Genomic DNA, 24717 nt, shown 5'->3' on the forward strand with positions numbered 1-24717 from the left:
CCAGATTAACTAGAAGTTTTCTCTGAGCATACAGGGGATTGCTTGGAATCCCTGGTCCACTTTGCCTCTTTCTCTACCCCATCTTGACTGGGGTTGCAATCCTCTGGAATCAGATATGACTGCCTCATCCAAACCAATTGTAGCACAGACACATCACAGACTGACCAGCCCCCAATTTCTCTGCAATGGTCTCTGGCTTCCCTAGTTTTACTCTGTTAGGAATCTGTCCAACAATTAGTTGGGTTGGCAATATATAAACCAACATTGTATGTTTGTAGCTTTAAGACAAAATCACTGTATTGATTCCGATTGATTGATTGTATTGCAAATTGCCATAAGAGGGAGCTAGAGATCATGGCTTGCTCTCTCTGACATTCTGTATCTCTGACATTCTGCATCTCTGACATTCTGTTGCTATCTAAGGTTCTCTGTTGTGCTTATACTTTGATATCTTTGTTTACTGTAAACGACAAAGGCAACCGGCAAGAAGACTTTGTAATTGGATATTCTTTGGACTGTAAAACGTATATGACCTGGACTGTTTATTGGACTGTGCTATTTCTTAAAGTAAACTTTAACTCAATTTAGTGTAGCTGTGTGTGGCTGAATAATTATTCATAACTACTCTCATAAACGTTTCCATGTGCATATCCTTGTTACTCAGCTGTACTCCTACAGCCTTTACCACAAATCTCTTTTATTTACAGCTACCGCAATGACTCACACTAGTTCTATTAAGATTTACTCGAGTTTCCATTCCTTTCCAATTTGGGAAAAAAGAAAGAACAAACAAACCAAAAAGCAGCCCTCAACTATTCAGGAGTTGGAAAAAGCTTGTTTCGTCACCTTGGTACTGGGGTCCTTCTGTTCCAGCATTCTCAGCTGCACAAGTACAGGTACGTCGGTAGTTCCTGCAGGTGAGTCAGGGTCCTGCAGCAAAATATTAACCCGATTTTAACAGGCAGAAGCTCAAGCCTGAAACATGAATAGGTCCCACCTGGGGATAGAACCCTTTTTACCGGATAAAGAAAAAGTTAAAAAGTTAAGACACCATTGCAATCCCCCAGTCCCTTAATTACAGATAGTCTTTGACTTATGACTGGTTACTTAGTGATGTTACGATCGAAAAAGGAGATTAGATCTGAAGTTCCAACAGTTGCTCCAACTGCACTTTGGACAATAAGCAACATGGCCACATCTATGGCTGTTTGCAGGGTCCTGAGGTCATGTTATTGTGTTTTAAGATGTTTTTGACAAAAACTGGCACTTACTTTGGCCGTTCCACCAAAACCGTACCATAGTGAACAATGGGTTCACTTAACCACTGCAGTGCTCTCTTAACAATTGCAATTTTGCTTAATAACCTGTCAGGGTTCCAGTTAACACACCCAACGGAATCAAAACTCCATATTCCTTAAAGTACATATTTATTAGGCATCTGGGGGAAACCCGACTCTGAAGGACCTGAGATTTCCCCCACCCAAATCAAACCCAAAGTTCTTTCCCCCCAGGTCACATGTCCATCACATGGTCCAACCAGGTCACAGCCACCATCCTGGCTGGCTTTGGTCCATGCTTCTCCAGCACCTGGTCAAGCATCCTTGGCTCCCATGGAAAGAATGTTGTTTTGGCTACACATCCCCAGTTATCGGTATCTCCCCCCTTATGTTCCCACAGCTCCAACCAGCCTTGCTGTGGCAGGGCTGAAGATGCTTCCAAAAGGGTTTCAGCTCAAAATGGCTTCAGGGCTGACATAACCAGGATGATTTGCTTAACAACCACTTAAAATTATTACAACTCCATTACAGTTGTAACTCAAGGACTACCTGTAACTCAGAGAACCAAATGCCATGGCTTTGTTTGCCACATGGATACCCCTCCATTGCCCATTTCAGGAGTGATAAAATACATAGAGGCAATCCTCGACACACAACTATTCATTTAGTGACTGTTTGAAGTTACGGTGGCACTGAAAAGAGTGACGACCATTTTCCACATTTATGATCTTTGAAAACATCCCCATGGACACGTGATCAAAATTCAGATGCTTGGCAACTGCTTTGTATTTATGATGGTTGAATGTTTTGCCACATTCTGACAAGCAAAGTCAATGGGGAAGTCAGATTCACTGAACATGTGTGTTATTAACTTAATAATTGCAGTTGTGATTCATTTAACGTAGCAAGAAAAGTCTTACAATGGGACAAGATTCACTTAACTGCCTTGCTTAACAATGGAAATTTTGGGCTCAGTTGTGGTCACAAATTGAGGACTATCTGTACATACTCTCCTCCCAAGTCTTTGATAAGGGTGACTGAAGCTCTCTTTTATTTGGGTGAGGTTTGGGTTTTTTTGTTCCCATTTTATTTTGTCATTTTTACTATTTTTAATTCTTCACTTTTATCATTTGTTTTTTTTTTTTTTTAAAAAGAAACAATGTGTAAACTGTAAGAGTTGCTTGGGTGGTGAGCTGTGTATACATTGAAATAATAATTAGACAACTTGTGATCCCTTAGGTCATCCTTTCAGAGATATTTCCTTACCAGATTCCTGAATGTCTTTAACAATGACAGAACTTCTAATGTGCTGCGTACATTCAGAGATGCAGGTGTCTTAAAAATAGCCCATGTTAAACGATATAACACAGTCAAACATCAGCACAAGAAATGTTTTATGACATTTTGTATTATGTCATAAAGAGTTTTATGACAATGTTTATGTCATAAAATGTTCTATAAAATTTGCCAAATTTCAATTCCACAGGAGTCATAGGCCCCAAATTTAGAACACGTTCTGTAAGTTATCCTATATGAGGTACCTTTGTTCAAAAATTGCTTCCTTATGGTGGACCCTTCTTCCCAGTTAAAGGTAATGGGAAGAAGAATTTTAGTACAATATTGCATAGACAATAACAATAATAACTTGTGTTTTTCTAGATAAGATCACATTAAAAGTATTAATTCAAGAGAACTGGTGTCTCAACATGGGACTTTTGTAGGTATGTTAACTTCAAAGCATGTCATTCCGGTGCAAAAACTTCTCACCTGAAATGAAGTTGGCTGGCTCCACCCGTGGATCTGTGCCCGACCATGTTCCTGCCAGATGAATGAGCGGATCTCACCATACAGCTCTCGCCGCTTCTGTTGTGGGGAGCCATCAGCCCTGTGTTAAATGGACAAACAATCCAACCCATTATAAAGCAGATAAGCTTGTAATATTCTGGGAGAAGGTGCATGCCTACATAAAGACCCCCAGCATATCCCTTAGTTGCAGTGAAAAATAGATTTTTAGATTAACAGGAGAAAGGAAACAATACAGGTAGTCCTCAACTTATGACCAAAATTAAAATTTGTGTTGCTGTGAAACATTCATTAAGTGAATTTTGCTCCATTTTACTATCTTTTGTGCCACAGTTGTTAAGTGAATCACTGCAGTTGTTAAGTTAGTAACATAGTTGTTAGGGGAATCTGGCTTCCCCATTGATTTTGTCTGTTAGATCACAAATAGTGATCACCTGAACCCGGGACACTGCAACCATAAAAAAAAAAGTAAGTTGCAAAGTATCCGGATTTTGATCATGTGACTATGGGGATACTGCAAAGTTTGTAAATGTGAAAAAAGGATTTAAGTCACTTTTTCCAATGTGTTGTAGCTTTGAACGGTCATTAAATGAACTATTATAAGTCAAGGACTACCTATACCCCAAAGGAAAAATAACCAACCTGCTGGAACTCCAGAATAGCTGTGAACAAACAGTGCAAGCAAAATTGAGCAGAGCAGATTAGTGTTAAAAACACATCCAAACACCACTTGCACTGTATTTCCCAAGGATTCCTGGTAGGAAGAATAAAGAATTTGCATTTACAGTCTTGTAAACTTACTCAGAGGGTGAGATGGCTCGTGGCATGAGTCTCAGTGTGTTCCGTCCTGAATCTCTGTGGTTGTTGTGGCTAGGCCAAGACCTCCCTGGTGGTAGAGGAGAGGCTACAGCACTCTCAGGAGCATCTGATGGGCTGAACAGTCGATCAAAACTGCCAGGATGGAGGGAAAACAATATGGTTAAAGGAAAGAGAAGGGCAAGGGGTCCATTCTAAAAAAAGAAGCAGAATATATGAAAGCAGGTCGTAATAGTTTCCTGCACTAAGGTTAGGAGGCTTCAGTGACCTGAGCAAACAAACAGAAGCACAGAAACCATTTCTCTGCAAACTTTACTTCCCCTTCTGTTTCTAGCAATAGCAGCAATCTGCCCAGCTAGAAATCTTTAGCTTTGGCTTCTGAAATATTACTTGTCCTCCCACGTAATTTCAAGTCAATGCTTGCTGTATGTACCCAGGAGATGGAGAAATGGTCTTTGTTTTAAAACAAAAAGAAAAGATGACGCTCAGGATGCTAAGCCATGTACCCAGTGCTGGACACAAACAGCTAGATTTCACTTCTAAAATCTTATGCAGGACCTACATTTTCCAAAATGATGATTTCTTCATTTGAATCGCTTGTTCCTCCCGGGAAGCCCTAAAAAGAAACAAACAATTATTGAGAGGCGTCTGCCTATGTGTATTGACAGCATTCATTCTCTCGCTCTGAAGAACCACTAGAAAAAGGGAAAAAGTAACCAATTCGTGCTTATCCCTAATTCTATTCTACTTGCTGCTTAAAACAAACCATAGAATGGCAGCTGGGAGCTATAACAATTACAGACTAGAGATATGAAGATTCAGAAAAACGCCTGGTAAAAGCAGTCTTCCTCATTCCTCTCATGCCTTGTTTGCTGACTTAAAAAAATACATCTGGAAAAATACATCTTCTGCTAGAATAATTTGACATTTTTTATTTATGTATTTATTTAAATTATAGCCGCCCTTCTTTTAACCAACTCTGAGTGTTGGAAGACCATTCTCTATTTCAGTTTGCAGTACACATGGTCTTATGACCAGTTGCTTAGCAACCGCTTGAATTTATGACAGAACCCCCCCCCCCCTCAAAAGATTATGACCCAATTCTGAAGTTCCTACACCCTCCCTCCTGTTGTCTCATGACTGAATTTGGGGTGTTCGGCAACCATCCTGCATTTATGGCCTTTTGCATAGCACAGTCATGTGACCATGATTTATATTTTTGCCCAAAACTGGGATTTACTTCCAGTTTCAGCAAAAATGTCCCATAGCAAACAATGTGTTTGCTTAATGATTAGGGTGTTTGCTTTACAACTCTGCATTCTCTTAGCGACTGTTGAAAAAGAGGTTAAAATCCAATCACATGATAATCCACTTTATAACTGTCATGACATATGACTGTAATTAGAAGGTTCCATTACAGTTGTAAGTCAAGGACTACCTGTATATAGAAATTGTAGTGCTCAAACATGGGAAAGAATAGAGAACCTTGTATGAATCTCAACAAAATTTTATTTGCCAAAATCTATTAGAAGGATAAAAATGAAATTTCAGGCTCAGCAAAAACAGAAATTGCTGATAGTAGTATTAGTTCAAAAAATGAAACTGAAGATTCAATGTCTACAGACAAAATTTCTATGCAACGATTGTTACTGTTTTTTTCCTGTTTTCCTCAGCTCTTTTTGTGAAACTGTGAACAAACAAAAGTATCTAAGGCCAAATATATAATTCTGTCATGTGTCTTCAGCTTTACTTTTAGCCAACTGGTCAAAGTGACAAAAATAATCAATTAATTAGTTGCAGATGTAACCAAGTAAAGAACAGCTTTTTAAGTTAATTTGGGTTACCAGATGTAATGATTACCTACATTTTACTTTTACATTTCATAAATGTCCTGCAAATTTTACAACTGAAATGTACTTTTAAAACAAACCTTAACATAACTTTTGTCCTTTAGGCAGCAAAAGTGAATTTAGATTGAGAAAGTGGGCTATAAAAATAAAACTGCATATGTTTCAATTTTAAAGAAAGAAAAACATAGAAGGAAAAAATGCAGCTAGTGTTGCATTAGTTAGTAACAGGACTTGGAGAAAGAGCATTCAGTGTGACCACGGAACTTTGCTAAGACTAGAATATAAGCATCACCAATTTGAAATTCCCAAAATAACTCATTTCCTTAGCTGCAGCTGCTTAATCAGCAATGGAAAAGAGACTTTCTCTCTTCTTCTCCCATCTTGGTCCCTGGGATGCTGTTATAGCAGGCAAGAAAAAAAATCTTTGGACCAGAAGTGAGGGATGAAAAATTCCCCACTCACTTCTGAATGCAACCCAAATGTTTCAGAAACACCCATGGCTAGGTTAGTCAAGACAAGCTCTAAATCAAATAGCAGATTATTTCCCTGAGATCATCTGGAAGGGTTGGCAAAGGCCATAGTGAATGACAGCAGGATACAGATAGTCCTCAACTTTCAACCATTCATTTAGTGACTGTTTGAAATTACAACAGCCCTGAAAAAAAATGACGTATCAAAATTTGGACACTTGGCAACTGGAATGTATTTATGATGGTTGCAGTTCCGGGGTCACCTTTTGCGACCTTCTGACAAGCAATGGGGAAGCCAGATTCCTTTAACAACTGTGTTATTATCTTAACAACTGCAGCGATTCACTTAACAACTGTGGCAAGGGAGGTCATAAAATGGGGCAAAACTCTACAACTATCTTGTGTCAGGATTCCGGCAGTTATCCCAATTAAATCATGAGTCTCGAGCCAAACCTCCAAAACTTCAAAAGGATTTATTGGGAATTAACATATCTGGCACTGCCTGGATGTAACCAACTCTGAGACACATAATTCATTATCACCCTTGACCCTGGTTTTCCCCCACCCCCTGGGTGTATTATAATTCATATTCTCCAATGGGACACGTCTATAGCCCAGAGTCATCAATCAGGTTCTCTAGTTAGAATTTTGCACGGCAGAAACTTCTAGTTCCAATTTCTATAACTATTTATGGAATGCACTTTCAATTTCTAAGCGGCCACACTGCTCCCCCCTCCCTTTCTGTTGGCAACTCTAAAAAGACCAGAGAAATGTTTTATGAGTTGACATTTTGCTTAGCAACAGAAATTTGGGGCTCAATTGTGGTCATAAGTCGAGGACTATGTGTAGATACAGATTATTCTCTCTCTCTCTCTCTCTCTGCAATTTTGAATATGGCTCACCTCAGAAGTTCAGACCGTCGAACCGCTTCCTGTAGTTCCATCAGCCTCTCTTTATACAAATTACGCTCCATCACGACGCGTGCCATCTCCGCGCGGGTGAACCTCTGAGTTCGGGCCAGCCCCCCTTCAGCCTGTGGAAGATATGGCAAGCCTTCACTCAATAGCTCAGGTATTCATCTCCATTCCAAGTTCTGAATCCTTTTTTACCAGAAGCCCAGTCTTCTCAGCTTAGTATCCCCAATTGAAGAGGTGTGGTTCCCAGACTTTACCATCCAGATACATTTGAATGGAAACACACTACATCAGGGGTCGCCAACCTTTTGGATCTCAGGGACTACCAAACTCATAATTTTAAATTCCGCAGACCACTAATATGAATTTTGACTGACGGTGGCTTGCTGATGTTAGTGGGAAAGTCGGTCCCATATTCCAGAGCTGCAGTAGACACAGGACTGGCCCTTCGGTCATCCCAGAGCAGCTGCTCCTCCACCCGGGTGCACCGGCCTGCCATGGACTGGAAGAGCTGCTCCGGGATGACCAAAGAGCCAGTCCTGTGACTACTGCAGCTCTGGAATATGGGGCCAACTTTCCCACCAACGTCAGCAAGGCACCCCGGGGCGGATTTACGTCCCCCCGCCATTGGTCTTAACTTCCAGTTCCAGTTTGCGTGGCTCTACTCAAGGTAAAGTTTGCGCTCGGCCGAAGCGTGGGGGCCAGCGGGTGGGTGGGCCATGTGGGCGGCGCAGCCTTGTGTTCCCACGCAGCCTGGATTAATTGCTTTGGGGGGAGTGCTTTGGGGGTGACATTTCTCTGCGGACCGCCAAAATTTTCTCGCGGACCACCAATGGTCCCCGGCCCACTGGTTGGCAACCACTGCACTACACAACTGGAGGGTACTCTGTATTCTAGAGACTTCAACATTCCTGCCAGGCATAGGTGAAGGTCTTGGGTGATTACCTCTCCTTCCTCACTGGAGCGCCTTGATTCCTTAAATTCTTGCCGGATCCTGAAATTCAAAGTTTGAAAGAGAAATATGAAACATGTTTTATTTTTTAAATCAACAGATGTTCAATATCCTAGAACTGGATCAGAAATCACATAATCAATTCAGTGCCCTCATACACATGCCTTAATTTTTAATTAAGACATACTCCAGGGTTAAAAAAAAGGGGGGGGGGGAATTAAAAGGCAGCCAACGTAAGATCTAAAAGGCACACAATAGTCTATTCAATTGTTTTTCAAACTTGTCAGCGCTAAGATATGTGGACTAACTCCCAGAATTCTCAAGAGTTGAAGTCCACAAATCTTAAAGGTGCCAAGTACTGTATCAAAAATTTGAAAAAAACACTGATCTATATTCATGTTTAATACAGAAATCTCCCCAACAATGAAATTGTACAGTACTTTCTCCCATCTTAACATATAATTTTAACTTAATTCCATATCTTAACATAATTATTTTGAAATAACATACAATGCCCAGATATTTTACTTTCTTCTCAATCTTAAATCATGTTTTAATCATCAGCTCTAAGACAAAAATGAATATCCTGCCTAGAATGATGTTCTAGAGTAGACAATATCTGTTTTGACAACTGATTCACCATTTAAACTGTGGTAAAAGAATATGCTAGTCCTACTGCGCATGTAGCTCTATGTCCCAAATGCACCAGGCAAACAACTGGTGCTAGTGCTAGTTCCTTTGATGTATGCCTGTTGTGTGCCTGTTTACTCTCTCCAATCCCTCTGATCTGCAATTGGGGGTGGGGGGAGAACAAAACACAGAATAACAAGTAATGACTGTGGTGGTAATCAAATAACTGAGCAATGCTATGAAGGTCATAAATATGTGCTTTGGTTGTAGTTATTTTTTCAGCGCCATCGTAATTTTGAATAGCTGCATGAGGCAGTCAGTAAGAGAAGTCTAGCTATACTTTGTTTTACCAAATCCAGTGTCGCCTGGTAGACAAAGAGGTGGAATAAATATGTCAGAGTGGCCAAAATTTACCGGAGAAGTTCCAACTCAGCTTCTTTCAGCTGCATTTGGCAGCTACGCAGGTCAATCAATGATCTGTCATTCTCCATCCGCAAAGATTCACGTTCTTCGCTGAGCTCTTCCACACGGTTAATAAGATGGCGGCGGGCTGTATCCAGAGCGATTCTGGAGATGGGGTGATGAAGGACATAAAGATTTTAGAGCCAGTTTCAGAATCCAGAAGGACATGCTAAATCTAAAGCCAACAAAAACATAAACAGCGTTACAGACAGCGGGTTTGAATCTATGTTTAACAAGGTTTCTGGCTCTCATTAATTTGAGATGGCAAACTAGGTGCTTGGTCTTACCGTGCTTCTTGAAGCTGAGTGTTTTCTGCTATCAAGGTTTCTAAGGTATCCCCTACAAAAAACAGTAGACATGGACATCAGCTGACATCTGCTCTTTATGCATCCAAATCAGAATGTCCCGTGGAAAGGAAATAACAAGGGTTTTTTTGGGGAATGACAATCAAGCTAGGATTCCTGAATTCTAAATCCCAGCAGGGAAAAATGCAGAAAGAAACATTATATTTACCCTGCAAATCAGCACCATCATCCATATCTGTGAGGAGGTCTGGGCTGAGGCCTGAAACTTCAGCGAAAAGGGAGACCGTGTTGCGCTCGAGGGTGGTATTCAAGGGGCTGAGAGACAGACAAACAAACAAATAGACGCACAAGAGTCCCCACCCACCTCCATCCTGCCAATAAGACGCAGACATATCCAACACTACACTAAATGGAAATCAGTGAAGGGGTGAGGGATGATGTCTGTGTTGAGGGAAGGTCCCTGGAGAAGAACTTGGACTCAGTTGCCATCAGCCTGTCACCTCTCTGTCTATCCCATGCATGAGGTAGAAGGGATAACCTTGAGGAACAGAAGGAAGAGCCATAATCAAGACAAAGGTCAGATAAAAAGGAAGCTGGAACCAAAACTATAACCTTAGAAAGTATCTGACAACACTCTCCTGAGTTCTCACAAAAATAAAGAAGTGATGGGAAGAAGCACATCGAGACTTGCAAGAGTGTTGTCAGTGCTCCAAAGATGATCAAACTTGGAAATCAAAGACTCACAAGCTAATACTACTTTTATTATGAGGTTATAGTAACAGAGTCTTGCAAGTCTCAATGATCTCCCCCACTCCTTTTATCTTAATGAGAACTAGGGAGGGTCATGTCTGAGACACTTTCTCAAATTACTTTTCTTAACCAGACTCAGATTTCTTTTATCTGGCCGTCAATTTGGTGTAGCCCTTCCTCCTGCTCCTCAAGGCTATAGCTTCTTCCCATTTACTTCCAAGACTGCAATGGTTTCAAAACAGCGGCTGCAGAAGACATGTGTGAAAGCAGAAAAGCTACCTGTCTGGCCATCAATGGTATATGATCCTCCAAGGCAGAAATTGGGATGACTAGAAGAGCTAACTGTCCATCAAACGATAGCATCAGAAGGGTGAAGGGACTGAAAAGGGCAGATAATTGAGGATGAGATTAAGATCATGCTGTGTTAAAGATGGCACGAAAGAAAGATCTAGGTGGTTGTGGGTTTTTTTTTTATTCCACTGGAGAAGTATCCCTAGTCAGGTGTATTTAATTATAGATCACCAACCTGTACTTTCCACTTAAAAGTATAATTAATGAATAGATTTTTCTTACCTGTTTTGCATTTGGGGGTCAGATTTGAGTTCTGGAGTAGAGCTTAAAAGTTCATCCAAATCAAAGCCATGCTGACTAGGAGAAGCTGATGAGAAAAGAAAGGGAAAATCTCAAAAAATGTTATTATTCTTATTGATTATTATTATCCCTCCCTCCCAGATTTTTAGGACAGAGTCCAAACCTTGGCAACTTTAAGATGTATGGACTTCAACTCCCAGAATTCCTCAGTGAGAATGAATTCCTAGATTTACTTTTAAGTAAGGAAGTGTACAGGTTACAATGGCACTGAAAAAGTGACTTGTGGCCATTTTTCACATTTGCAGCATCCCCAGGGCTACATGATTAAAATTCAGGTGCTTGGCAACTGATTCATATTTATGGCAGTTGCAATGTCTTGGGATCATGTGATCACCTGACAAACAAAATCAATGCGAAAGACAGATTCACTTTACAACTGTGTTACTGACTTAACAACTGCAGTGATTCACTTAACTGTGGCAAGAAAGGTCATAAAACAGGGCAAAACACACTTAACAACTGTTTTGCTTAGCTATGGATATTTGGGCTCAATTATTGTTGTAAGTTGAGAACTACCTGTAAAACACAGTACAAAAAAACATTCTGCCCAACCCTCTTGCTTTCATTTGTCTGAGCCTTTACCTACACAGAGAGATTCGACGGACATCCCACAATGGTTCCTAACCTAAACTTACACAGCCCACTCTATCACTTCAGAACTGTACTATCCATAAATACATCCTTCAAGTAATTCAAAGCTGGCATGTGTGACTTCTAATGACTTCATTAAAGTCAGTGGAGCATAGTCTAGGCAGAGGCAGCGGTAACTTCAGTTTTTGGCTATTGTGGGAACAAAGGTGGAGTTGAACCTCTCTCAAGGGCTATTGAGAGATACAGCCAAGCAAATAAGAACACAGTGCTGCAGACTGGGGATCAGCAACTTAAACTCAAAGGGGCACATCTAGCTGAAGACTGTTATCTGCAGCCTTTGGCAATGATTCAGTTCAGAAAATTTACCTGCCCCTACTTTGCGGTTTGCTATTTGGGAGAAGAGAAAAAAGAGAGTACCAGAAAGAGAAAGAAGTAGGGTGGGAGAGAGGAAGAAGAGTGTCAGAAAGAGAGAAAAAAAGTAATATTGGTATTTATTTATTTATTACCTTGCCCCTATTATCTTTTATAAATAACTCAAGGCACTGAACATACCTAATTTTCCCTTCTCCTCCTATTTTTCCCCACAAAAACAACAAGATGAACTGGACTGAGAGAATGACCGGCCTAAAGTTATCAAGCCAGCTTTCATCTTAAAGCAGGAATAGAACTCACCGTCTCTTGGTTTCTAGCCTGGTGCCTAGACCGAATTGGCTCTTGGTGTTAAGGAATTAAAACCACTTAGACAAGAAACTGGGAGACCATGAATTTTAGTCCTGCCTAAGGACAAAAACCCACTGAGTGACTTTGAGCTAGTTACTTTCTCTCAACCCTAGGAAGAAAAAAGCAGTGACTCATGAAAAATATTGCCAAGAAAATTATAGGGACTGTCTTAATCTACTTGAAATAATACTCCAGTTTGGGATTAAAGCTGATCCTACCAAAGAGAACAAGAGAAAATCTCCTTCATACCATCCTTTTCTGGCTGAATGTCCATTTCCTGTGCCAAGGGAAAGACATTTCTGTCTGCAATCTTCTGGGGTGTTTTCTCTGAATGAGAAAGTTCATTCATTTCTCCATGTTCCTAAAAAGATCCAGCAGATTGAGGGGGGAAAAAACCGATTTGTTTTATGGCTTCCCTTAATACCCCCGTTTCTCACTGGTCTTTTCAGCCATCACGGCAGCCATCAGAGCTTAACCCCTCACCAGAATCTACCTACCTTTGGGGACTCAGGAGGCTTCAAGTCTGAGGGGCTTGATAGAAACTGTGGAGATACACGAACTGGTGGAGGCTTCGGCCTGTTTATTGAGGGAGAAAAAAGAAAAAGATCTTAATTTTCTCCTGTCTGCCTTGGTCTGTTTAAATGTTTTGTAAAGTCTAGATCAGTCAGTGCCATTTCTTACACCTTCCACTCTACGATAAAACAACAACAATCCCTTTATTCAGGGTGGAGTTGGGTGACTGAATAGAGCTGAGCGTTTACTGTCTTTCCTGAAGCCTGTGTTAAGTTTGCAGCAGATATTTTCTCTTTGTGCCCTCGAATGCAGGTAGTTAAACTATTCTAATCGATATATATATAAAAGTGAAATACCACTCAGGCATCATCGCAAAATCTCCAGAACCGTAAAGCCTACAAACTTGAAATTTAGCACATATGTTCTGCTTGGCTTCTAAGGTGCTCACTAAGAAAGGATTTTTCGAAATGACCATCAGAGCATTAATATTTCGTATATTATGATTAACACGCTCTGATGCTAAGAAGTTCTACTTACTCCCCCTCCCCACCTGAAAAGAAATATGTTCCAAATGCAAAACACAAGCAGAGGAGAGCAGTTTCAGTTTCAGAACACCAAGTAGCTTTAGTACAGAACAGTTGAGCTAAGCCACCCCCAGGCTCCTTGCTGTCTCCTTGCTCACACAGCAAACACTGCTTCAGTTTCCAAACAGCCCTCAACTCTCTCACACACTGACAGGACATTAGCCAGATGAACACCGATGGATGCTGGTTGGCAGAGGCACAATTTTTCCCCTTATTTCCCTCCCCCAAAACTAAGCCTGATCACATAGTTTCGTAGCAAAGCAAGGGTATAGAGCTAGGCACACATTATTCCTTGCCCCCACAAAAAGAACATTATTAAAGGGGCACTAATATATGTCTTCAGAGACATATATTAGTGCCCCTTTAATAATCATTCAGGTCATGGTTGTCCCAAAGATGCTTTTTTTACAAAAGGCTACTGGACTAGGGGTTTTTTTCCCTTTGAAAACTGCTGGCTTCTCATCCACGAAGCTTCTTCAGTTCTGACTTGTGTGGAATGGAAGGATTTGTATTTTTTGCAGTCATCTGCAAAATGCAGAGTGTCAACAACCAAAATGCCTGCAAAGAATATAAATCTTTTCATTTCCCACCAATCAGTTAGAACTGAAGAAGCGTCTTGGATGAGAAGCAAAATGAGTTCTAAGGAAAACAAAGAAAGTCAAGTTGCCGTTTGGAAAAAAAAAAAACCACCCTTGGGGCACCAATATAATACCCTGAATAAAAGCAGAGAGATGAACAGTTTATTGCTGTTGTTAATGGCCTGGGGGAGTTATTTATCCTTTTAAAAGGCAACAGACAGCAAATACTAGCCAGATTTGAATTAAATACAGTAAACCTATCACCAAATAGGGCTTTCTCTGCAGTGCTCTGCATGATTTCTGGAGGTAGTTAAAGGACTCAGTGGCAATCTATCTCTATCCAGTCTTTTGGGAACAACTAGTTGTCATAGCTGTGAGGAGGTAAATGTCACTGCGCGCGTGTACACACACACACACACACACACAGAGAGAGAGAGAGAGAGAGAGGGAGGGAGGGAGAGAGCACTAACTAATCTTGAATATGTGCAAATTGTGGCAGAGTTCACAACTGCCTTTATTTTAATATGCTAATTCTGGACAACTACAGAGGTCTATCCTTCCATTGCAAATGGCCAACAACAGTAGTGGTTTGGCTCCTGTGGTATCTGCATAACTAGGACATCCTGCAACTTGCCATCATCTCAGAATTCATACAGCCATTGCAGAATTTCAGATTATTGGTTTACATCCTAATTTGTTATAGGCAGTCTTCAACTTACAACCATAATTGAGCCTACCGATTTCGGTCCTAAGTCATGATGGTCATCACATGACTAACCCGATTTTACAGCCATTGTTCACTAGGGGGGTATTTTTGCTGGAAACCAGAAATAAATGAAGGGTTTTGGCAAAACCATTGTAAAAGTCCTGTTGACCATATGATGCTGCAAACAGCCATAAATCGAGGCCAGTTGCTGAGCACCAAAATGTGATCACATGACTGTCGGGGTATCTGTGAAAATATCTGTGATAGGGACTTTGGGTCATAAGTATCTTGGGGAGGGTGTCTGTCATAATTTTGAATGGTTTCTAAGTGAATGATTATAAGTTGATCATTACTCAGTAACACACGATGAAGTCAAACTTGTCGAATTGCACCAAGATCATGAACAAAAATGTTTTTCTTTGACAATAAGAGACTCTACTCAGTTTAAGGACTCTCTAAAACACGGGTGTCAGACTCACTGCATCACGTTGTCGTTACGTGACGTTTTAGCACGTTTTCCCCATTTGCAGAGCTGGGGTAGGCGTGGCCTGTGCGTGACACACGCGGCCTCTGGGCCACCATTTTGACATCCCTGCTCTAGCAAGGTGGGACTTATCTAAAGCAAAAAAAAAAAAAAAATGGCTTCGGAGGATGGGGGGTGAGCCTAGACACTGTCCTTGTTGGTACTTCTTAAGGAAATGGTATCTTTTCCTGAGCTGCACTTATCTCAGGAAAACACATGTTTGAATTAAGTCCAGCAAGCTTTTTTGAAATGAGCACCATTGGTGTTTTTAGACCTCAAGCAAATGTTTTCCTGGGGATGCATAGCTACAGCTCAGGAAAAGATGCCACAGCCACTTAAAGGGCACTGACCTTACCTCACAACTCCTCCAGGCATCTTTTCTGCTTTGGTCCTGAAATCTTGCGCACGCGCGCGCACACACACACACACACACACTCCTTCTCTCCCTCCTTCCAAACCTTTTATCTTCTGTGGATGAAGTACTAGTTTGTCCTGGACCAGCTGATGCTGTTTTTTGGGATCTCAGTTTTTTGTAACTTTGTACCATCTGAAAGAAATAGAAGAGGAAGTGCAACGGTGGTTTGGCTTGGAAAAAGAAAGGAAGGAGAGATGAGAAGGGCCACTGAAACACTCCCACTATTCAAAAATACCTTTGCGTGGGTCTGATTGAGAACTGAAATCTCCTTGAGCAGTGAAGATTTTTGTTCCTCCAAGCCAGCCACTGTGAAGGAAGAGAACTGTGGTTTTTTTTTTCCAGCAGCAAGGCCTTAAACCAATCTTAACTTGGCTGTTTTCAAACATAATGCTAAATAATGCTTCGTATTTTATTTGTACAGCTCAAGTGGGGAGCAGAGCAGGAAGGATCCATTTCCTGGAAGATTAATTCTGATGATCCAGTTCCAATAATCGGAAGCCTCCCGTGTGAAAATACCCTAATGTTGTAGATTCATGCAAAGAATGCTGAGGCTGTAATCCTACATCCATTTGGGAATAAATCTCATATGAATGCAGAAAAATCTATTTCAAAGAATAAATTTATAGGATGGACAAATCTCGTTTTGTAAAGCAACAGAGACTTTTGCTAGCAATGCTAAGTATACAGCACTTTTTTTTCCCAAGGAAGAATAATTCTTCCAAAACCATGGATTCTATATTCTGCGTAAGCTAATAAGTATCGTTTGATTGCAGTGGGATCGAAATGTGAAAAATAAAATTGGGAATTGAAAAAAATAAATAAAACTAGCTTTAATTAAAATTAACATTAAAAAAGAAAATAACCGTCTGCTGTTCTGGAACTGATTTTTTGGGGGTGGGTGGGGGGGAAGTAATGTTAATAGAATATTCTCTTTTTTATGGCAATTCTTAAAATAGGCTGTTTTGAACAATGCCTGAAAAATACATAGATATAGTTAGGGACCAAATATATTTCCATTAAACAAAACCTTCACACAAAGGGAGGGGCAATGAAGCAGTGTGTTAACGTTTTGCCAAATACCAATAGCATTATTAAACTGTTTTCATAATAGAATATTTTATTAGATGTAAACTGAACTGTACCTTGAAAAATACGTTTATGCAGTTTATATTGCGTCGCTTGCCTTACATCCAATCTTGGCTAACAAGATAGACCAGTCTAGCTAGAGCTGTCAAAAGTGGAGATGTGCAAGGGCACAGAATTGGGCATACCTATTATGGGATGTGCATAGGAGGGACCATATGTTCCTACAAGCAAAGATGAGAGAAAAGATACTAACTGGATGCCTGCTACTTGAATTTATTTTACCTATGTTATGGAAAATCTACACCCTCAAGAGACAGAGGAGGCTCATTACAGGTTGAGAGGGAAAATGGAACGGTGGTACTTTGGTATCATACATGGATACTTGGCAAAATAACCATTCTTACCCTGATCTGCATAGCTTCGTGCTTTGTTCTCCAGGATTCGGCTCTGGCCCTCTAACTGGCTCACAGCTGTTGAATGCGCTTTACGTTCCTGATCCATCACATCCTCCAGTTCCATGAACCGCTAGGAAAGAGGATCCAAGAATCAAACGCTCCCCTTGTTGTGGATTTAGTTGATCTATTTACTATCTCTCAAAGCTTTCGTCATCCCAAAGTGTTTCCTTCAGGCCGATTTCTTCTCTGCCACGTACCCTTACTACTCCAGTTCAAATGATCACCCACCACATCCAGTGCGAAATTATTGCTATTTATGCATAAAGATTTATCTATCAGCCTAAGGTTGTTTCATTGGTCTAGGGACATTCTTTTGCTAATCAAGAAAAGCTTGAGCAGTCATTTTAGCAAAATAGGGGACCAACATTACTTTAAAATTGTGGGTGGCACATAAAGAGAATGAATAAATTGATCCTGTTCGTTTTTTCCACTGATCACAACACCCGATAATAGTCCTATCCTCTTTGTGTTCCTAGTAACTGTATTGCCTCTGGTACTGGATTTAATAGAAAATAGTCATCTCTCACACACACACACAAACACAAACACACAGGATTTGGGCTCCTGGTAGCTTATATGGATGCATACACACAATTTTCTTGGAATGATATGAAAGTAGCATTTTGGCTTCCCAGTACAGCTTGAATATTAGTTATTGAGTAACTTTATCCTTCATGAATTTGTTCTCTTTTGAAGCCACCCAATTCACCATCACATCTTGCTTATCTACACATTATTTTTCTTATCCTTTTACCATTAGGATCCATTGGATCATCCTAGGTCTAGTAATCTGTGAATTGAGAAAATCCTTATCTCCCTTTTCTACACAGAACATCATTTTATATACTTCTGATCATTTTCTCCATATTTGCCTTTTTGTGCCTAAACTAAAAAAAACAACTATCATTTTAATATTTTTGATTAAAAGATCTTGTCCAAATTGACAGTGCCCTTTTTAATTTAATTATTGCCATAGATTTTTATCCCTTCTTTATTCCTTTAGAACAGAGATGGGGAAAGACAGCCTCTTTATGACTTGTGGACTTCAATTCCCAGAATTCCTGAGTCAGTATGGCTAGCATGACTTAAAAGGGCCATCGTTCTTCACTCCTGCCTAGAAGTAACTCAAGGCAACAGCACTTAGACTAATATACTCCACAGTGCTTTATATCCCTCTCTAGATGGTTTACAGAGTCACCTTCCACCCTACATTACAGCAGCAGTTAAGTTGACTTGTGAAGGATTTTTACTCTGATACATATCACAGGTTATTAGTTCATATTAAACCCCTTGAAATATCTTAATGAATACTCAAAAAAGAACAAAAGACAAAATATGCACATTTTAAATCAGGAATTTGGAGATATTTCCTATGAATTTTAAGGAGTCAACTGGTTTTAGATCAAATAAGGGTTGAAATGAGAATGCTGTCAAACTAGAAACATTAAATACCTCTAGAAAAATATGGACAGTTGACAAGTTGGGAGAATGAAAAATGTCAGAAAAATTATGAATAAGATGTAGGGACAGGATCACAGTGACAACTGGAATGTCCTTGAAAGAGGTCTTATTGTGGGTGAGACAATATCCAGGAGCTGAGTTTGACTCAGTGGCACTTGTAGAGCAAATTGCTCTTTGACCTGAACTATCAAACATTATTCAGAAATGTCAGCAAACGTGGCATTTCACTCATTGGTGAAAAACGACAGTATAAGACCTTGGGTCAATCTCCAGTTTGCCTCCTTTGATAAAGAGTCTGTTTATGTCTATATTGTCTTCTTTAATCACTTATTATACTGACAATCTCTCTCATATCAAGACTGATTACTTAGCTCAGAAGCCTTCACTGTTGTTTTTTGGTCAAAAATTGCTAGGTATTGACAGAAGTCCACTTTAGCTTTCCCAGTTAACCTGTGGCAGCATTAGCCTTGAATAGCCATATCTGTCAGTCTCTTCTAGGTCAGGATAGGCCTTGGTTTGCTATGGTTACACAAGCCTTCCCGAGAAAGCTTCATAGAGGAGACAAGATGAGAAAATAAAAAGTTTTTCGCGTTGAGGCTTGTCAGGCAGGAGAGCGCCCCTCCCAATTGCTAAGGCGGAGGAGGAGGAGGAGGAGGAGGAGGCAATCATCCTGCCCGACAGCTCCGGCTGGCACCAGTTGGCATCTAAGCTCTCTGATCAGGAATTGCTGGACCGTCTCCCTCTCTCTCCCCTCCGGCGTCGCCAGCTGAGACTTAAACCAAGATCTGAAGATCATAAAAGTTAATCGACGCCGCCGATGGAGCGGAAGGCGATACCAACCTCGTCTGCCCGCTTGCGCTCTGCCCGTTCGCGCTCGTATTGCTCCAGGAGCCGCAGCCGGTCATCGCGCAGCCGCTCCAGAGCCTGGTCCCGGTCCCTCACCTGCCCGCAAGCCTCCTGCAGGGCCTCCAGGACGGAAACCACCTGCGGCAGCAGCCCAGTGACCGCGGTAGGGCCGTGGGCGCCCACCAACCGCTCCAGTTCCCCGTACAAACCCCCGGCCATCACGGACACCAGCTCCTCGTAGGGCGCCGGGCTGGCATCCCCATCTCCCCCAAAGATCTCCTCGGGGTCATCCATGGCGAAGTGCTCTAACCACTGCACTCTCCAGCCTGGCACTGGAGAAGCACGGGGTGCCCGGGCTCCTTAAGCCTCCTGCCCTATTTCCCGGATTTCCCTAAATTAGGGGAAACACCGGAGCCTCTTCAACTCGCCCCCCCACCCGGGCCTCTCCAAAGCAGGCTACTTAGACGGTTGTTCCTCCTTTCTCCCCCGAGAAAGCAGGAGGTCGTAGCCTGGGACTCGGCTCCCAATTTCCCTCCAGATCCAAGATAGGGTCCCCTTGCTATATAGGCAGGCACTCTATATTCTGCCCCATAGATCCATTCCCTTGCACTCCCTGGCTTCCTCTTTCTGGAGCTGTCACCACTAGGCAAGATCGCCTCTGAGGATCCAGGGGTCCCCGCCTCCTCCCCTCCAACCGCCCTTTCGGCTCTTCCCCCGCTCCCCGACCCCTGGCCTGAACTTCTGATTCGCCTCCCTCCAGCGGCGGTCGCTGCGATCCCAACTTCAAGTCACTTTCCAAGAAGAAAAGAGGGCGGGGCCAGAAACCCAACAAGTCTACCAGTAGCGGGTGAGGAAAGCCCTAAGGCTGGCCAATGGGGCGTCCGCCTGCGACCTGGTGGCCAATAGCGCGCTCGGAGGTAGGAGGGCCCCCGGCGAAGGGCCGGCAAAAGGGGAAGAAGAGATAATATGTGAAGGTTCTGCCATCATATGATTCTTGGTCATGTGACCTGGAAAAGCTGTCTGGGTGGAGAAGGGTGGGGAATTGCCCTGTGAGTCTCTTGGCATGGGGGGGGAGGGGGTTTCAGGTATGGGCACCGTCTTGGATAATATTAATACTTGGTTTTCCCCGTGGTAAATAACACGAGCTTGGTTTGCAACTCCCTGTTGCTTTACAAGTAAAGCAACTCTATTATTTAAAGATTTGGCTGCGTTGCTTTTGAGCCGCCCATTTCTTTTCCCAGCACGTGCATAACTCTTCAGAACAAAGTTTCCCAACCTGGCAATTTTAAGCTGAGTTGGACTTCAACTCCCAAGATTCCGCAAATGGGGAATTCTGGGAGTTAGTCCACTCAGCTTAAAATTGTCCAGGTTGCAGAACACTGGTCTAAAGTTTTTATCTGAGATGGACAGTCTTTTACGGTGCTATTTTATGTACATTGCCCAATAAGAAATTCCACTAAATTTATGAAAATTATAAGTACATATAGAACTGTACCCAGTTTAATTAAACAGGTACTCTTATATTTAAATTTCCTTTCACTTTTAGTTTTTGGTTGTTCTATACTCTGCCTCATCCAAGTTTAATAGCAGCTGAGGGTAAAAAGCAGAGTGTTCTTCGTGGTAGCACTGAGGTTGTACTGTCTTTTGTACAATATCTTGAAGAATATTGTTAACATTGTAAAATATTTAACTTCCTGTATTTTTAATACTGTCTCTGTGATGCTTTTTGAATGGCTGCTTAATTATAGAGCAGTTATTGTTTTTAACTTTGTCTTGTTGCATTTTTAGAAATATTACATGCCATTTTGACAGAAAACAATAAAGGATGTAAAATTATATAGATCGATTGATCTATATAGGGATTCTTTAGATCTGTTTTTAACAGATCTAATTGGGTTTGGGTTTGTCAGTTAAAAACATTACAACCTAAAGTGATACAGGATCTTGTCATAAACAAAGAAAATCTTAGCAGAAATCATTTCTATAGTCATCTTTGGCAAAAAGGAATAGCTACTATTAAATAATTTTCTATCTAGCAGTAGCAAAATAATCAGTTTATACCAGCTTTCCCTAATCTGGCTGTCCATAGATGTGTTAAGACTACAAATCCCAATGAATGAGAATTTGAAGAGTTGTATTCTCAGCACATCTGGTGCAGAGGTGGTATTCAACAGGTTCTGACCAGTTCTGGAGAACCGGTAGCGGAAATTTTGAGTAGTTTGGAGAACTGGCTAATCCCACCTTTGACTGGAGATTTTACAGTATCCTTCCCTGCCACGCCTACCAAGCCATGCCCACAGAACCGGTAGTAAAAAAATTTGAATCCCATCACTGATCTGTTGGCTATAAGGTCATAGGAGGTGATCATATACTGTATGTTGGGTGTCAAACTCATGGTGTCACGGCAGCATCACGTGACCTATCTTTTTCCCCGTTCGCTAAACTGGGCATGGGCAGGGCCAGCATGTGACGTATCTGGACTGTGGGCCAGGAGTTTGACAAGCCTACTGTATGTAGTGATAAACTGGAAAGTCTCAAACTTCCTTTTTCTGAAATCTTATAGACTTTACTCTGGTCCTACTTTCTGCCCAAGGTTAGAACATGGTAGTAGTCCCCCATTTCTAACACTGACTTTCCCAAGAGATGCCTTGCCTCTGTTATGTGAGAGAAATGAGACTTCCATACCTTTCTGTAAATAAATGATAAGAATGAAATAATTATTCTAGCACCATGTCCTAAAGATAGTATTAAATATATCGATCTGCCTATTTTTTGAGAGATTGAATAATCTCACAAGCGATAAAGAAAAACCAAACTTTATTTCAAAAGAAAAATGTATGAAATCACATATCAACTTTAAAAATTTTAAATTATAAAATGCAGTCTTTTACAATACATTGCTGTCCAGTGTACAATATAACACAGTCCCCAACCTTTGGCTGGGTAGCCTGGCTGGGGGTGGGGGAGAGCGAAACCGGACTGCACAAGTGCTGGACTGGTGTGCGCACACATGTCCATGTAGCTCAACTAGTTGAGCTGTGTTGCATGTGCATCCGTGTCGGCCTGCCACTCACATGAAGCTAGCTGCATGCATGTATGCCTGCCCTCACATGGCCCAGAAGCAAATAGGCCACAGCCCTGTAGTGGGCCATAGCCCAGGGATTGGGGACCCCTGCAATAGAAAACAGCCAGATCTTTGCTAAAATATAAAAGCCAAAAGACTACAAGATAGTTTTGATGTGCTAATTTTTCCTTAAGCTTCAAGTTTTAAACAGCACAAGAACATATGATCCCAATAGATTTGAAAAAAAATTATTTCATACATCATCTGTATGAAAAACTCCCTTGTTACTACCTTGTAATCCATGGGTGTCAAATTTGTGGTGTCATGTTGCTGTCACATGACACTTCACAATGCTTTTCCCCTTCGCGGAGCTGGGCTAGTCGTGGCCTGCACATGATGCATCCGCCACCCCCACCCCCCCACCGGGCCACCTGATTGACACTGCTGCTGTAATCCCTCAATTAGGGGCAACCGGATGGAACTGAGCATTTGCTGACTGGATGCCCTTCCTGATGCCACATGGAGTTTGGAGCAGATATTTTTTTTCTTTGCATCCTAGGAGAGAAACACCTGCCACGCTACCTAGGATTGATCTCTCGACCTTCCGAGCGGGAGACAAGCATCTTCATCACTAGGCCACCACACCACTCACAGTATACCATATACATAAAGACAGAAATATGTGCAATCACTGAGTTTGTGCTGAGATATAAGTATTTCTGGAATTAAGCACTAAGATCAAAAAATTAAAGTTCAACACAGCTTCTGCCTAAAAGTTTTATCCGCTTAGTATGAATTCTGAAGGAAAATCCCCCCCCCCCAAAAAAATCAGGCAAGTATCTGAGGGCAATTCCAGACATTTATCTGAGTTACTGGAAAGATGATACACCCCAATACAGGTAGTTCTTTACTTATGACCACAATTGAGACCAAAATTTCTGTTGCTGAGACATTTGTTAAGTGAATTTTGCTCCATTTTATGACCTTTCTTGCCTCAGTTGTTAAGTGAATCACTATAGTTTATAAGTTAGTAACATGGTGGTTAAGTGAATCTGGCTTCCCCATTAACTTTGCTTATCAGAAGGTTGCAAATGGATCACATGACTGTGGGACATAGCAACGGTCATAAGTATGCATTTGAATTTTGATCACATTATCATGGGTATGCTGCAAAAGTCGTAACTCTGAAAAATGGTCATGTCAGATTTTTTTCAGTGTGATGTAACTAAATGAACTGTTGTAAATCGAGGACTATCTGTATTTTTCCCAACTCTGACATAACAACTTCTTCCTTGATTTTCTAAAAACTCTCCTGACATTTTCCAGTCTAGGAAAAGAAAAACTGGACATCTGTCTTTGCTATATATAGAATAAATAGCATGATCCCCCAGTGCTGATTTTGCTTGAGAAAAATATGTATATTCCCAGTCTGGATTGCCAGGAGCCTGCTTGTGAATGTAGGCTAGCATCTCAATTATATGTTTAGAAATTATTTTGTGAAAATAAATGACTGTCAATGAAATATTTTTTAAAAAAAATCTTGGTTATGTGTGTTTAGTGTGGAGTGATTTTTTTCCACATTTTCTCTCTTCCTCAGACCTTTCTTTTTCTGCTAGGCCCACTTATCTCTTAAAAGGACCAACTCATCAGATAAGGTTTGTGGAAATTTTAGCACTTTGAAAGAATATTTGATTAAAGTCTGAGAGGAAAGAATGAGAACTTTCATGTTGCACAAGTACTTTCATTAGGCAGGGATGGAAAAAAAGCCAATTCCAGTCCAATATTTGTTTAAAAAGGAACATCAGTGTTTATTTAAAATGCAAATAGTTTTATTTCCTGTAGGGGCATAATCAAAAAGCCTTTTCTACTTCACAAAGCTGTTCAGATCAAAGCATATGATTCTGGACTAATACTCATTTAAGGGGACCTCTGAATCTTAGCTCTTTCATCAACTGCTGTCTACAAAGGTTGAACTCAGAGATTCCCTAAGTAGTAGTATTGCAATTATCCTGAGTGCAACTCCCAAATACCTTGGCAAATTTGGAATAAAGAATCAGTTGCGATGTCCAGATCCTGGCATGAATTCAAACATCAATGTCATATATCGCTGGATCTTTGTACTATCAGGGTTGACCAGCTTCTTCAGATCATCCTTTGCTCAGGGTAACTCTGTTCTTCAATCTCATATAGGATGATCTCTCAATGGATTGGGAACACATATTTAATTTTATGCTTAAAACTTCAATAGCTCCATTTCATTCAATTTCCAAACAGTTGGAAATGAAAAATAAGTTC

The 24717-nt window shown here is 41.1% G+C and overlaps 1 protein-coding gene across 1 annotated transcript in view; it reads right to left on the reverse strand.

Moving 5' to 3' along the window:
* LOC113421824 (C-Jun-amino-terminal kinase-interacting protein 4-like) overlaps nucleotides 1–20201 on the reverse strand; it is a 34641-nt gene extending 14440 nt beyond the window's left edge. The window contains exons 1-16 of the mRNA XM_026682429.2: nucleotides 19353–20201; nucleotides 17001–17121; nucleotides 15746–15816; nucleotides 15554–15642; nucleotides 12689–12767; nucleotides 12441–12552; nucleotides 10803–10887; nucleotides 9688–9794; nucleotides 9462–9513; nucleotides 9127–9279; nucleotides 8076–8124; nucleotides 7119–7249; nucleotides 4459–4512; nucleotides 3882–4031; nucleotides 3045–3162; nucleotides 847–930 (exon numbers count right to left, since the gene is read on the reverse strand). Coding sequence (XP_026538214.1) covers nucleotides 847–930; nucleotides 3045–3162; nucleotides 3882–4031; nucleotides 4459–4512; nucleotides 7119–7249; nucleotides 8076–8124; nucleotides 9127–9279; nucleotides 9462–9513; nucleotides 9688–9794; nucleotides 10803–10887; nucleotides 12441–12552; nucleotides 12689–12767; nucleotides 15554–15642; nucleotides 15746–15816; nucleotides 17001–17121; nucleotides 19353–19652 — 1755 coding nt within the window. The 5' untranslated portion in view covers nucleotides 19653–20201. The remainder of the gene's footprint in view (nucleotides 1–846; nucleotides 931–3044; nucleotides 3163–3881; nucleotides 4032–4458; nucleotides 4513–7118; nucleotides 7250–8075; nucleotides 8125–9126; nucleotides 9280–9461; nucleotides 9514–9687; nucleotides 9795–10802; nucleotides 10888–12440; nucleotides 12553–12688; nucleotides 12768–15553; nucleotides 15643–15745; nucleotides 15817–17000; nucleotides 17122–19352) is intronic.
* Nucleotides 20202–24717: the final 4516 nt, after the last annotated feature.

The sequence above is a fragment of the Notechis scutatus genome, chromosome Z, assembly GCF_049901735.1.
Source record: "Notechis scutatus isolate UNSWTSFEM ecotype Mainland chromosome Z, rNotScu1.2, whole genome shotgun sequence".
NCBI lineage: Eukaryota > Metazoa > Chordata > Lepidosauria > Squamata > Elapidae > Notechis > Notechis scutatus.